At 35.3% G+C, this 14,811-nt stretch overlaps 1 protein-coding gene across 3 annotated transcripts in view; it reads left to right on the plus strand.

Moving 5' to 3' along the window:
* Positions 1-14,811, plus strand: part of CNTN3 (contactin 3) — a 327,484-nt gene that overhangs the window by 235,207 nt on the left and 77,466 nt on the right. For all 3 annotated transcript variants that reach the window (XM_025451601.3, XM_025451602.3, XM_035702741.2), the window contains 3 exons: positions 2,939-3,075; positions 3,997-4,126; positions 6,644-6,794. In XM_025451601.3, the coding sequence (XP_025307386.1) occupies positions 2,939-3,075; positions 3,997-4,126; positions 6,644-6,794 (418 nt within the window). The remainder of the gene's footprint in view (positions 1-2,938; positions 3,076-3,996; positions 4,127-6,643; positions 6,795-14,811) is intronic.

Genomic DNA, 14,811 nt, shown 5'->3' on the forward strand with positions numbered 1-14,811 from the left:
ATGCTCAATGGATATATACTTGCAGTTTGATCATGAGAAGCATTGTAAAACGAGAGAGAGAATTGACCACTTTTGTGAAAGGCAAATTGCATTGCATTCTATTTATCTTAGAAAGTGGAAATGGAAACAGTTTGCATACATAAATGTTTCAGGGAGGAAATCATTTGCAAAGACAAATATTAAAATTAAAGGGCTTTTTATGACCTCCCTCAAAAAAATTTGCATTGCTTCTGATTAAATTGACATGTGTTCACCTATTGTAAGATTTTAGGATCTGTCAGGAACAAATTGGAGGCCTGGTTTAATATCATGAGTCATTCTGTGTTATAACTGTCTCGTTACATGATTACAGAGCACCACGGTGACATTACCTAGGTGTCAAGGTCTACATACTGATGGGACAATAAAGAAGTAGGTCAGGGGGAAAAAAAAAAAAAGAAGTAGGTCAGGGGGCACTTAAGCCATATGACTGTACAGCTCTAAGACCACCCAGAGCAAGTCCCTTTTTCTGGTAGGAGAAAGCTCCAAAGGAGGAGCTTAGTTTCTCCTTTCTGAGAAAGAATTACTTGACCTAGGGTAAGAAGTGACCCTTACAAGAAAACACAAGCTATTCCAACTGTCTAAATGTTTCAGCAGCAATGTTTTAGCTCTGTGGACCAGCAACCTTGACTAAAAAATAAATAATTGAATGCCTCATAAGATGAGAAATTCAAAGCTAAGTTGGTGTTCAAGTACCTTATAAGCAGGTCCTTGCTCAGTTTCTCTGTGATTTTGTTTCTGCCCTTACCGGTCTTTTCCCTTTACCTGCATGTTAGTCTCTGGTAGAGTCATAAAATAGCTGTCCACTGAGACCAGAACATTAACCCTGTTCACCCTTCCTGTCTCCAAAACATCTTGTAATTCCCTTCTCAAATATCATTGCCTGGAAGTTCATTCCTAAACCAATCAGTAGTGGGGAGAATTGACTTATACAATTTAAGTGCATCAGGAACAGGGAATATGGTCAGATTCCCTGAATTTTATGGGCGGTGTGAGGTGATGAAAGAGAAGATAGTTTAATGAGAAATGGGGGTTATTTTACAAATAAAGAAAAGATGAAATGGATACACAACAGACAACCAGCATCATCCCCTATACTGACTAAAGAAGGTAGACTACTGCTTTATTTCATTAGGTAGGTAATATAATATATACCCAAGAAATAAATCAGGAATTAATGAGATAAGGAGTTTCATGATAGTTATGCTACATTTCTGACTTAAGACTATTATATTCAATCAGTGCCATGAAGTTCTCTGGTTATCCGTTCTAATATTTCATATAGATAGAATATTTGGATCTCATATGATAGAGTAAGGGGGGAAATCACAATTAACATGGCAGTTGTAATCTCAGGATTGGCTTCAGCCCAATGAATTATCCTCTCATTTGGAGAACAGTAGTTCTGAGAAACCAGTGGAAATTTTTTGCTAGAATCTTGAGTCTTAGAGAAGGACTCATGTATGAGTTTCTTTGCGGTCTTATTCCATGAAGGCTGATAATTCCTGAAAGAAAAAAAAATGTGCTTCAATATAAGTAGAGTGAAGTGACTTTAGACTGAACTATACTTCAGACTGAGGAAGTCATTTATGTAAAAAAAAATAATAATGAGAAAAAATAATAATAATAAGGCAAAATTTAGACCAATAGATTTTCTCTAAAAGCTAAATAGCTATATTTCTATTTCCTTTATTTAAAAAAAAGCAATTTTACAAGATAGAAATGGAAAGACAAATCTTCCCATGGTTGCAATTAAATAGAAATAGATAAACTGTTTCTCCATATGGAGGATGCAAATGTGAATCTCACAGTAGACATCACATGCATAATGCAATGTGAAACCAGTAAGACATCTCACCTCCCAGTTTTGGATCTAAAATGCAAGCTGAGACTTGGCTGAATATGCTGTGTATATGGAGTGGCTTTGGTTATAAGTGGTATGTTGCTTTCATCTGTAAAAAGAATTTTCCAAATATCTTCTAAAATGTAAGAGAAAATGATAAATCCAGTTGATGCCACTGATTTGCATACATAATTTAAGGTTGCATGAGCTAGTTCTTTTTCATAAAAAATCATATTATTCAAATTGAACCAATTTATCCATCTTTCTCTGCTTTCATTTTAATTCACAAAGAGGTTCATAAGATGCTCATTGGCTTGTATTTAATTAAAACTTATTTCTAACTTGAGGGAGATTTTTTTTCCTCAGCTATAGAAGTTTCCCTTCTACGGATGTTAATTTTTAGTGCATAATTAAGATGAGTATCTCCTGTCATATGTGTACTAAGTTGTCATCAATTGTGACCTTATGATTCACAAATGCACTTGGAAAGGAGTCTATTTAGTATCCCTGCATTACAATCTACTAAGACACACTTGAAGAATATAACGTAGTGCCGCGGCACCTGGGTGGCTCAGTCAGTTAAGCATCTGACTCTTGATTTCGGCTCAGGCCAAACTCTCAGGGTCACGAGATCGAGCCAATGTGTCAGGCTCCGTGCTGAGTGTAGATCTTGTTTAAGATTCTCAGATTCTCAATCCCTCTGCTCTGCCCATCCCCACTGTCTCCCTTTTAAAATAAATAAATAAATAAATAAATAAATAAATAAATAAATAAATAAATAAATAAAAATTTAAGAAAGAGAATATAGTACAATGCCCAGAATTTTGAAAACGGAGAAAGCATAATGAATTTGGCTTAAGAAGTGACAAATTGAAACATTCATTCTCAAATCTAGAAATATTTCCCATACCCACTTAGTAAATAGGGAATTAAATATAATTTTAGTCACTATGCTCCTATTAATTAATTGCTCACAGTGTTTATATCCATTTATATAAAGTATTTATTTATTATTTGCTGGGTGGTTTGTTTTTTTTTTTTTTTTTTTCCTTGCAGCAAAGCCTCATTGGGTTCAGCTCATAAAAGATGTAGAAATAGCAGTGGAGGACAATCTTTTTTGGGAATGCCGGGCAAGTGGTAAGCCCAAACCCTCCTACCGATGGTTGAAAAATGGAGAAGCCCTTGTGCTCGAGGTAAGGTAACAAGCCTGGTTAATCCTTCGTCTCTTCATTTTGTGTCAAATAAATGCCTTCCTTGTACCTAGTCCAAAGTTTGTACACATTCATTTGTACCTATAAAGTGATAAAGAGAAGAAAAATATAAAATCAAGAATCCAGTCTGCCAAAAAGGAAATACTTTCAACAATTATATTTGATTGGTAAAAAATAATTTTGTGAATTTAGTCTAAAACTGATATACTATTTTTTTTTTTTGCTTTTGAAATTAGAAAAGACTTGACTTTAATCAAATGTGGAATATAATTTCTTTTTCCTGTTTGACAAGTTGGTATTGGCCTCTGGAGAGTAAATGTATCATTACATGGTTACCTTTTTACATGAGTACTTATTTTCTCAATCACTTGCTTTCTTAAGCCATATAATTTTTACTCTTTTAAAAAATTGTGTACTAAGTCAATTATGTTCCTTCAAATTTCTATATATAACTTGTCATACTACCTAAAAACCCTTAATAAATGTATTTTCCAGAACCCTTTCTGGTGCACAGAATTTATAATGTGTTTAATTTAAATGATTTAAAAAATGGTGAAAACCTTTCCAGTTGATGGGATGGAAACATGATACATTTTTTAAAGTCTGCAACTTTAACCATAGGGAAAAATGAAGTGCCTATAATATTTTACTTCTTGCTTTGTTATTTATTTTACTGATAGGCATTTGGACTGAAGGGTGTTTATTAGTATTTCTAATGTGTGGCAGTTATGTTAAATCAGTCTCAGATTTTCAAAATAAGGAAATATTACAATTTCAGGTCAGGTTGCCTAATACTCTGAGGAAAATGAAGGAGGTTTGTATATCATTGAAATAATAGTGGTTTCATTTTTCTTTTAAAATGATACATACATTGATATGCAAGAGATTTTTGTTCTTACCTAGGAGAGAATACAGATAGAAAATGGTGCCCTTACAATATCGAACCTAAATGTGACTGATTCTGGAATGTTCCAGTGCATAGCAGAAAACAAACATGGTCTCATCTATTCCAGTGCAGAACTTAAGGTTGTAGGTAAGACAAAGCTTCTCTTGTCACTTTTTTTCTTAAATCCCCCATTTTTGCTAGAACCAGAAATATTTACTTCTCCTATTATACTCCTATATTCTCTACAGTATTATAACAACATCAGGGTTTTTAATCAGGGAATATATTTTAGTGATTTCTAAGGAAAAGCAGCAATTGTGGCTGGAATAAACCTCAAAGGCTGAAATAGAACAACAATAAGGAAACTTGTTGACCTAAAACATCCTTATCCAACTCCAATGTTACAAACTATGCAATGCCTTTTAAGATAATAAGTGAATTTGGTGTTTTCTGTTGCAGGGCTAGTAAAAGTTCAAAAGTAAAGAACAGAATTGAAAACAATAATTTATGGATCCATAAAGAGTTGCTTTGTTTTTAGTGACCCTGCTCAAAGCATCAAACATTGGGCATAGTGAAGTTTTAATTAACAAAGCTCAACTATTTGAAATTCTGAATTATTTTCTTCTTCTTGCACTCTAAGTATATGAAAAGGTAGAAAATGTTACATTGTGTGTAGGGCAATTATCTAGAGAAACACTTTGTAAGTGACAAATGCCTGAAAGTCAACCAAAATTGTCAGAGCATAGCATCATATGATGTAAATAAGAGAGAAAGAAGAAGGGAAATTTTTTGTTCCATGTAATTAAAGTGCAGATTTGGATATGAACAGAACATGATCCAGGGCTCAAGCATCATCACCATCATCAGGATCTACATGGTTGATCCCCAACACATTCAGTTTCCATGATCAGTCAGTCTAATGCAAGAAGCATGGCTTTCTGAATTGCGCTAATAAAAATCGCAGTCCTACATGGCATTGGCCCTGCATCACTGAGTTGAGTCCTATACCCATGGCTGGTCAATCCATATGGCCCAGAAGTTGGAAGACCCTGATTGACCTAACTCAGCGATCCCCAGTCGGGGATGACTTTGCTCTCAGGAAATATTTGGAAATGTTGGGAGACATTTTTAGTTGTCATAATGTTGAGGACAGATAGGGGAAGAAGGGAGCCAGTGTGTATTCCTGGCATCTCGTGGGTAGAAGCCAGAAAGGCTACTCACAAATAATTCTACAATGTAAATATCCTACAGTGCACAAGACAGACTCTCATAGCAAATAATTATTCAGCCCAAAATGTCAGGTGCCACACTGAGAATCCCTGATTTGATGGGAAGCAGGTCTCTCATCCTTGATGCCTGGAGGTTAGAAATACATCATCTGCACTGGGAAGCCTCAATTCTGGAAAAGGCAGATCATCAACTGAAAATCTGGCTACTCTTATCCATAACAGAGAAGTGGGGTACTTAACAAAAAGAGAGTGGATTTTTACCTAGTCTTAAGTTGAAGCATTGCTGTACTATTGTATTAAATTAGCCTTATGAGTGATGGTTCATTCATCTTAAAATGTGTGATTTCATACCAAACATGCTGTATGAGGCTTTTGTATGGGAAAAATATGAGCTATGTTAAAAATCTATATAATTCACTTAAAGTACAAAGGGTTTTTTTTTTTTTTAGTCAAAAGTATTATTTTAAGATCTTAATTTTTAAGACCAACAATGTCTGGGTAACATATCTTCTTTATCCACAGTCTTATATATAACCGCATAATATAATTAGCTATATGATGCCCACTGACCAAAAAAATAAATAAATTGTATTCCCTGGGATTTTCCATAAGACAGAGCATTAAACATTAGGAGAAATGCACTGTGTTTGGTTAACTTTTCCCACATTTGCAATAAGAGGAAGAATGATTTTCTGATTAAAGTACCATTTCAATCAAATGATACATTTTTATTTATCTTGAATGTTCAGTTGTTTCAGGATCAGCATTGTGTGCATTATTGGCAGATATGATGTTCTTTACATATTATTGTATTTAATGTGATACTGTAACACTAATATAATAACGCATATTATATATTTCTTCAATGCAGAAGGTAAACACAGCCATGTGAAAATTTTATAATAGATCTTGATAATTTTTATGGAAGAGAATAATAATTCAATACCCAGCCTTCATTCTAAAAACACTTACTGAGCACTTACTAAGTGCCAGGTGCTGTGCCAAGTGCTGAGTTTTAGAGATCACAAGAGACTGACTATTGTTGTCTGCATGGAACTAACTTTCAAGAACATTCTGTGATAGGTTTTCATTTAAATAAGCTCATGAGCTACTTTCAAACTTCACAGTAAACTTTAAAAATTCCTATATAAAATAATCATCCCAAGATTTAGAACTTCCTAGAGCACAAAATAGTAGGAATTACTTTTTTAGCATTAAAAACTTGAGTGGTGCCCAGTCAATTAAGTAAATCAAGTACTGACATCTGTGTGTCAGAAAACTTTAAAAATGATTATAAAGTCAACCTCTGAACCTACAGGAATTTTATTTATTTATTTTATTTTATTTTATTTTATTTTATTTTATTTTATTTTTACCTACAGAAATTTTAAAATATTAAATTAAAAATAAAATTTTATTCCTTCTTGCCTTTCAGCTTCTGCTCCAGATTTTTCAAAGGCTCCAATGAAAAAGTTGATGCAGGTGCAGGTGGGCAGCATGGTCAGCTTGGATTGTAAACCTAGAGCCTCCCCCAAACCAGTCTGTTCATGGAAAAAAGGAGATATGATCGTGCAGGAGAATGAAAGGTATTTGCTGACCAAAATAATGGTGATTCACTTTCTTCTTACTTTCCATACTGATGTCAAAGCAGGTTTTCAATATGAAATGAGTAGAATATGAGTTGTTGAAAAATCAAGACAGTAGTATTTTTGGTTTTGTAATACTCTCAGGAAGATAGTGTGCAATTTTTGAAATCTGGAAAAAGTTAGATATATCATCTAGCTTCTACCCATACAGAATACCTTATCTTAGCAAGGATTTTCCTCCCCAGTCACTGGGTAAGACTCAAAGTAGAATGATAAAGAAAATCAGTCCTGGACCCACATGAGCCAACATCCTTGGACAAAGAAGAGAAGATATATTAAGAACATATGCCAAATAAATACCAATATTGCTGTTGCCCTATACTGAAATAATTTAGCATTCTTGGTAGTAGCAAAGGCTTTCTTGGTTTTCTGATTGTTATAATATTTAAAATGAGGAGGAAGGATGAAGCTTAAGGGTACCACTTGTAGAGCCAAACAGCCTGGGTTCAATTCTTTGTTCTACCTTTTGCTTGCTCAATGAAAAGCTTTACTTTCTGGGTCTCTTTTTTTTATTTAAAAAATAGATATATATAAAAATAAATATATATACATATATATTTATGAGAGAGAGAGAAGAGTGCGTGTGCACACAAGCAGGGGAGTGGCAGCAGGAGAGAGAGAGAATCTTCTAGCCGACTCCCTGCTGAGGATGGAGCCCAACAAGGAGGGGCTTGATCCCAGGACCCTGAAATCACCACCTGAGCTGAAATCAAGAGCCAACCACCTAACCAACTGAGCCACCCAGGCACTTCATTTCTCATTTTATTTTATTTATTTTTTTTTCATTTCTCATTTTAATGTGGATGGTGATATTAGATATCACTAGATAATAATGGGGATTATTAGATGAAATACATAAATATCTATATAGCACTATATATATCCTATATATATGCTATCTATATAGCATATACAGTCTTTACCGAGCAGTGAGTAAACATAAGTATTAGCTATTTTTATTTATTTAGTACTTAACTACATTGCCAGGTGTTATGCTCAGAGCTTGTGATAAATAGATAATTGACCCCAAAGATGTCCATGTCCTTATCCTATAAACCTCTGATTGCGTTACATACATGACAAAAAGTAATTAAATTTAAATACTTAAAATTACTAAGTAGATGACTTCAAAATAGGGAACTTATCCTGGATTATGTGGGTAGGTTCACAGTAATCACCTGAAAATTTATAAGGGGAAGAGGAAGGCAGAAGGATTTGTCAGAGATATATGATAATCAAGGATGAGGCAGGAGAGATTTCAAACTTCAGAAGGACTTCAGTTGGTATTTCTGCTTTGAAGATGGTGGAAGGTAGCCATGAGCAAAGGATTTTGGATAACTCTTTAAGATGGGAACAGCCTCAGTTGATAGCCAGTAAGGAAAGGGACCTTAGTCCCATAGCCACAATGAACTGAATTCTATCAACAATGTGAAGGAACAATTAATAATTCTGAACCCTCCAAGAAACATAGCCCAGACAATAATTTTGGTCCACTAAAACCCATCCTGGACTTCTGACTTCCAGAACTATAGAATAATAAATTTGTGTTGTAGGACAGATTACTAAATTTGTAGTAATTTATTACAGAAGCAAGAGGAAATGGATACAGAACTCTACACTCATTATCTATTTTAAACATCTCTGGAGCTCTATGATGTGTTATAAATCATATTATCATCTCCATTTTTCTAATGAGAAAAACAAAACTTAAGATTATGTAATTTGCCTAAAATTACAGAGTCAGGATTTTAATCCCTGTCTGTTTGACTGTTTGACTCTAGACATAAGCTCTAAGCATTTTCAATGCCACATTTTGTATAGGGAGACCAGAATTTTAGAGGTGGTCTCAGCCTTTGCAATCAGAGTCCAAATTACTCTTTTTAGAGATTAGGGGAAACAAACAATAAAACCGTAGGCCAAGAACTGTGGATTAGTTTTTCAAAATTACAAAGTCTTGTTGCAGACAACCAAGTTGACTGCTTTTATTACCAAGACACCAAGATATTTTTGTGAGTTGGTATGACAACACAATTTGCAGTTCCTCCAGTATTTAATGGAAAACACTTCCATTGAAAGGCAGCCACAGCAGGATGACAAGGCAAAGTTGTGAGCTGAGTGGTTAAGCACAATTCAGCTAAATGCTGGGCCTCACAGAATAGATTTCTGAAACAGGAAGTTAATTAGTGATTTGGAGTTTAATTTTGTAAACCAGTTGAAACAAGTATAGGCTTGTGGCACAAATTAGTTAATTGTGGCTGTATTGAAGTTAAGTCTTCTTGTATAACTGCTGACTTTTTGTGTTCAAAAAAGTTTTAAATAGTTTTAACTGTGTACATAAATTAAATAGTGGTTAAGTCCCAAGGACTTCAATGCTTTACACAATAATGAACCCACTTGTCTTCACAGTAGTGCCTATAGTAGGCAGAGGTTTTTAATCTTAATTTCAAAAGAGGATAAGAAGATTAAGAGTTTAAACTACAGGCACACAAGGAGGGATTTACTCCCACGTTATAGAGTAATGCAGTAATAATGCAGGAAAAAAAGACTATAAATTCCAGAATCTGATTTGGGATTTCTGACCTGGCCACTTACTACCTTGGTGTCATTAGGACCATTATGTAACACCTTTGAATCTTAATTTCCTCACTCATAGAAGAGATCATAATTTCTATCTTACATAGTTGCTATACAGTGAGCATTTAGCAGAATGTCTGATATTTGCAGACATTCTTATACTGATAAGTAAGAATAAGATATATTACAAATAAAATGTTGAAAGTAACAGTGACTAAGAAAGATAGAAGCTTTTTGCTCTTTAGTTGGGTAGCTCATTGGCTGTTTGATGTCTCTAAAGGTAGGCAATCAGGACTACCCCTTTTATCTTGCTGCTCCACTATCTTCATATCCTGAACCAAGATGGCTCCCTGGGCTTCAGCTTCTCAATATCATCTCCCAGTAACAGGAAGGAAGAAAGTAGAAATCAGAGTATACTTCTTCCCTTTCTTAGGAACTTTCCAAAAGTTTCAACAGTAATTTCTTTTATGCCCCTACTGGGCAGAAATTAGTTCCCAGGCCAAACTTAAATGTAAGGGAGAGGCTAAAAAATATGGATTTTCTTTTATTTATTTATTTATTTTTTTTGGTGGACATGTATGTATCCAATGAGAAATTGGGATCAATTTTTTTAATTGGAATTATGTTTTAAGTAGAAAGAGGAAATGGCTTACTCTAGCACCTGTATCATGTTCATAAATGTTATTTCTGTCCATATGAGGACTACTGACCCTTCATTTGTTTTAAATATTTCTAACATCTCCTCTGTGAATAAGGAAACTTTTAAGTACAAAAATAGTTAGAAAGAGGAAACATATTTGAGAAGAGGGTTCATAATGTTGCCTTCCCTGCCAAGTATCTTAGTCTGAGCTTTTATGACATAGTACAATAAATCAGATGGCTTATAAACAACAGAAATTTATTTCCCACAATTCTGGGCATGGTAGTCCGAGATCAGGGTGCCAGCTCAGTCAAGTTCTGGTAAGGGCCTTCTTCTGGGTTTCAGATATCAATCTTCTTATATACTCATATGGCAGACAGAGAGCAAAATGGTACCTCATAAAGGTACCAATCCCATTCGTGAGCTCTTTCTCCCCCTCCCGGCTCAGGGCTCATGACCTAACCACCTCCCAAAGGCCCTTCCTCCTAATAGCATCACACTGGGCATTAGGATTTAACATCGGAATTTGGAGAGACTCAGACATTCAGTACATAGCACCAGGTCTGGTGGTTTGGATTTTGTTTTTATCTATTTGGACAGCAAAAACACTGATGAGCCAGAGCCTTGATGCTTAGGGAAAAGACTGCTAGAAGCAATTATTGAACAAGTTGCACTTTTGAATCCTCCCCAAGTTTGTGTGAAATCAGTGTGGGCCTCAGCCATCACTTGGCAATGAAAACCCCATGTGTGTCCCTCTTGACTGAGTCTGCAGCCTTAAGCCAAATTGGGGAAGCACTTTAAATGATAGATTTATTGCGGTTGTTCAATCATTGGCTGTTCCAACTTAAAACGTGCAGATTCAAATCTCATTTTGGGGACAAAAGAGTTTATTGACACATTTGAAAATATAAGAGAAGACAAAATTTTAATAGGGTATTTATGGAAAGATTTTAAAGCCGTTAGTTTTTTAGGTTTGTTTCTATTTTTGTTTTTGTTTTTGTTTTGTATGTGAACTTGGGTTTGTCAGTGAATGAGAAACTTATAAGTAGGAAACCTTTCTCCAATTTAGTGTAGGGAATGCTGGTGGCAAATAAACCTTTGATTAAGCCAATACATACATTATTATGTAAAGCCTAAATCAGGGAAAAAAATAAAATAAAGTCTAAATTAGGAAAAACCATCTAAGGATTAAAAATGTCTTAAAAATTGTATAAACTAATAAATATGTCTACGATGTAAATCACACAGTACATTTGAATGATTATAATCAACCTGGTTTGTAAGTTTTTATATCAGCACAATAACAGCTTTGTAATTAATGCATCAGCTGTAGTAATGGGGATCTAAGTCAGTGAGACACCTAAATTACAGTATCATTTTGAAGAAATCGGTGTTATTGCTTTGAGGTCTTGAGAGCATTTCAAGCTAAGGTAATAAAGGAATTACTTCCCAGCAGGGGTCTTAGAAAAGCTGCTCTGAATAGATTGCAAGAGCTTAAAATGCAAGTAGTGATTCCTGAGGTCTCAAAATCAAGTGCTCATTCATTCATTGGAAAATTATTTTGAGTGCCTACTGTGTGCTAGGCACCAGATATTTAATTTTTATCAAATAAGTCCATATTCTTGCTTGTAGCTTTTTGGGGGTATACCGACAAAAGAACACAGAGCAGTTACAATAAAACTTAATTAGGAAAGTGCAGTATGTTTGGTGATTACCAGAGAGGGCCCCCTCTCCAAATCAGGGATCTGCGCAGGCCTTCTGGAGAATGTAATATGTTCAGCAAGACTTAAAAGATGACTAGAGTTCCCTGAAGAAGAATGCTTCAGACAGAGGAAGAGCATGTGCAAAGGCACAGGGTAAAGGGTGGTTTAGGAACTTGAGCAGCTTCAGCTTAACATGCCTTGTGAGGACGGATGTAGACAGAACAGGGCGGTAGAGGTGAACCAGAATCTTACTGGGAATGATGTGTAAGCCAAATCAAGAAGCTTGGGCTTTACTCCACAGGTGCTGAGAAGCAACAGAGTAAAATCCAAGTAGCAGAATTAAAAGACCAAGTTTAATTTTGATTATGTTCTTTAAGAAAGATCACAATGGTGGCAACAGGGAACATGGATTGGAGTGGCAGGAAGACTTGAGGCAAAAATCTCAATTCATAGCATTTCATCAACCTGAACAAGAAAGTTTTCTAGCCTGAACTAAAGAAAGGGCAGTGAGAAGACAGAGGAGAAGTATTGAGGAGTTTGAGAAGGGGTTAAATCCACAGGACCTAGGAGTTGATTAGATTAATGATTTGAAGAGAAGGTAAGAGTCAAGAATGAACCCGAAATTTCCAGCTTAGACATCAGGACCTATTCAGTGAGACAGGGAACATTACAGAAAGAGCAGGAGGAATAAGCACAAATATAAGTACTACTTGGGATTTTTGGTGTTTGAAGTCCTTGTTGAAAATCCAACTATATATGTGAGCATACAGGGGTTGACTAAATGAATCTGGAACTCAGGAGAAAGACTTGAGCTACCGATAGACATTTAGGTGTTCTGAGCACGACATGGTAGCTGAAACCATGGCACTAAATAAAATTGTCTTGGAAGGCACATAGCATTAAATGGTAAAGAGTCAGCACCATATCTCTGAAGCTCATGGAAACAAGTTATGGATAGAGGAAGCCTGTTTATACAGTCTTAGTTAAATGGCCTCTAGTCATAATTTATAAGTAATCGATTTACTAAGTAAAGGTCAATGTTAAATCACTTGATATGCAGATATCCTAATCTTCGAAATTGCTAGCATCATTACTGAGCAAAGTTGTTTGCTTTTTTGTTCTGTTTTGTTTATATTTGTATCATCCATACTGAGAGAAGTTATTGTGTTTTTTCCCCTTTGCAAGAAACAGGTTTTCTGAATAAATAGAAATGCCCTGCCCCTTTGAGTGGTCAGTGGTAGTACACAGGTGTCAGTGTTTTAGTGTTCTTCAATTCATTTGCTTATAATCCACATATTTTCAAAGAAGACTGGAATTGAAATAGGATGTTTTTTCTCCTTTAAGCAAAGTAAAATTGGAAAAGACTCTAGAGAATGCAACCAGGCATGGTATTCAAGAAGAAATAGCCAGTTGGCATATTTTAAAGAATGTTTAGCTTTTCTCTATCACTTAGTGGTACTTAAAATGCATTAGCCAATTATTTTTAAAAATGGGGCTTTCAGTTGAATGCTATTACTTATAATAGTAAATATTTTATTGCAATAGCCTCAATTCAAAAGAGAATCAAAGAATGGCCCATTACTTCTAATTAAACACATTAAAATTGTTTCAGATGTTCTAGGCAGCATTTAATATTATAGAAATTTAAATGCTTTTTAAAGAAAGAAATAGCAAAGTTTTTTTTCCCAAATATTAATAGCCATAATCCACATAACGCTTTTAAAATGTATTAACCAATTCTTAACATGCTTCTTACATATAGTTAGAAACTGGCTTTAAAAATGCAGTGAATATTATATTCTGTATAAATCCATTTATATCACATTGCTGAAAAAGGTATAGCCTTGGGGACAGAAAACAATGATCACTGTTGCCAGATTAGGTAGAGGGATTGACTATTCAGGGACATGCGGGAACTTTTAAGGGTCAGGGAACTGTTCTAGGTCTTGACTGTAACAGTGACTACATGACCACATTGATTTATTAAAACTCAAAGAATTGCATACCAAACAGGGTGAATTACATTATATATAAATTATACTTTAATTTTAAGCAAAAATTTACATGCAATTTTATATGCACTTCATCCTGAATTCATGAGTAGTTTCATAGAGAAATTGAAAGGCTTAAAAAAATGCTCCCAACAGGTGACTTCTGCCTTCTGTGAGACATTGAGCGATTCCATGACAGCACCTAAAAGCAGAATTGAAACTTTTGCCAGTAACCAGAATAATTCTGTCAGAGCAAGAATCACTTGGCATTTCCACCACTGCTACTACTAGTCGCCACAGTCGTGCTCTGTAAAGATGTGTCTAGGAACTCTGTTACTATCCAGAAAATCTGTTAGATGGCACATTCTCTTGTCTCAAGCTCTTAGATAAAGAATAAGGATTCCTTCGCCAAACTTTCTGTCTCCTTCCCTTCCCCATTCCCCCACATTTCTTGGCTCCTCTGTCTCTTATCACAGAGAATCTGGTTGGTTTGTTTCATACTGTTGCAAATGCTGCTCCCTTCTCTTCTGCCTTCTGATGCTCTCTTTCACCCAAAGAGCTGGATTCTGTTATCTTCCCTTTCATCTTTAGTCTACTCATCTAAACAGCTGTGACTTCACAACTGCCAGATAAGTATGGAAGCTCAATTTCAGTTCATCTACCCTGGGCAAAGAGCTAAGATACCAGGTAATTCTTCACTTCCCTATGCCCTTGGCTCCAACTTAATCTTTAACTGGTGAACTTAGAAAATCAAAGGAGAATTGTATTTAATATGTGTGATGTTGGGGCACCTGGGTGACTCAGTGGTTGAGTGTGTGCCTTTGGCTCAGGTCATGATCCCAAGGTCCTGGGATCGAGTCCTGCATCAGGCTCCTCACAGGGAGCCTGCTTCTCCCTTTGCCTATCTCTCTGTGTCTCTCATATAAATAATTAAATCTTATTGATTTAATAATCAATGATGTTACCACTTTCAGCTTAGATATTAGTTGAATAAAGATTGACATCTCTGCTCCCTATCTACAGGGAAGGTACTCCTATTGTCCACTAAT

Source organism: Canis lupus, chromosome 20 (genome assembly GCF_003254725.2).
Source record: "Canis lupus dingo isolate Sandy chromosome 20, ASM325472v2, whole genome shotgun sequence".
Lineage (NCBI taxonomy): Eukaryota > Metazoa > Chordata > Mammalia > Carnivora > Canidae > Canis > Canis lupus.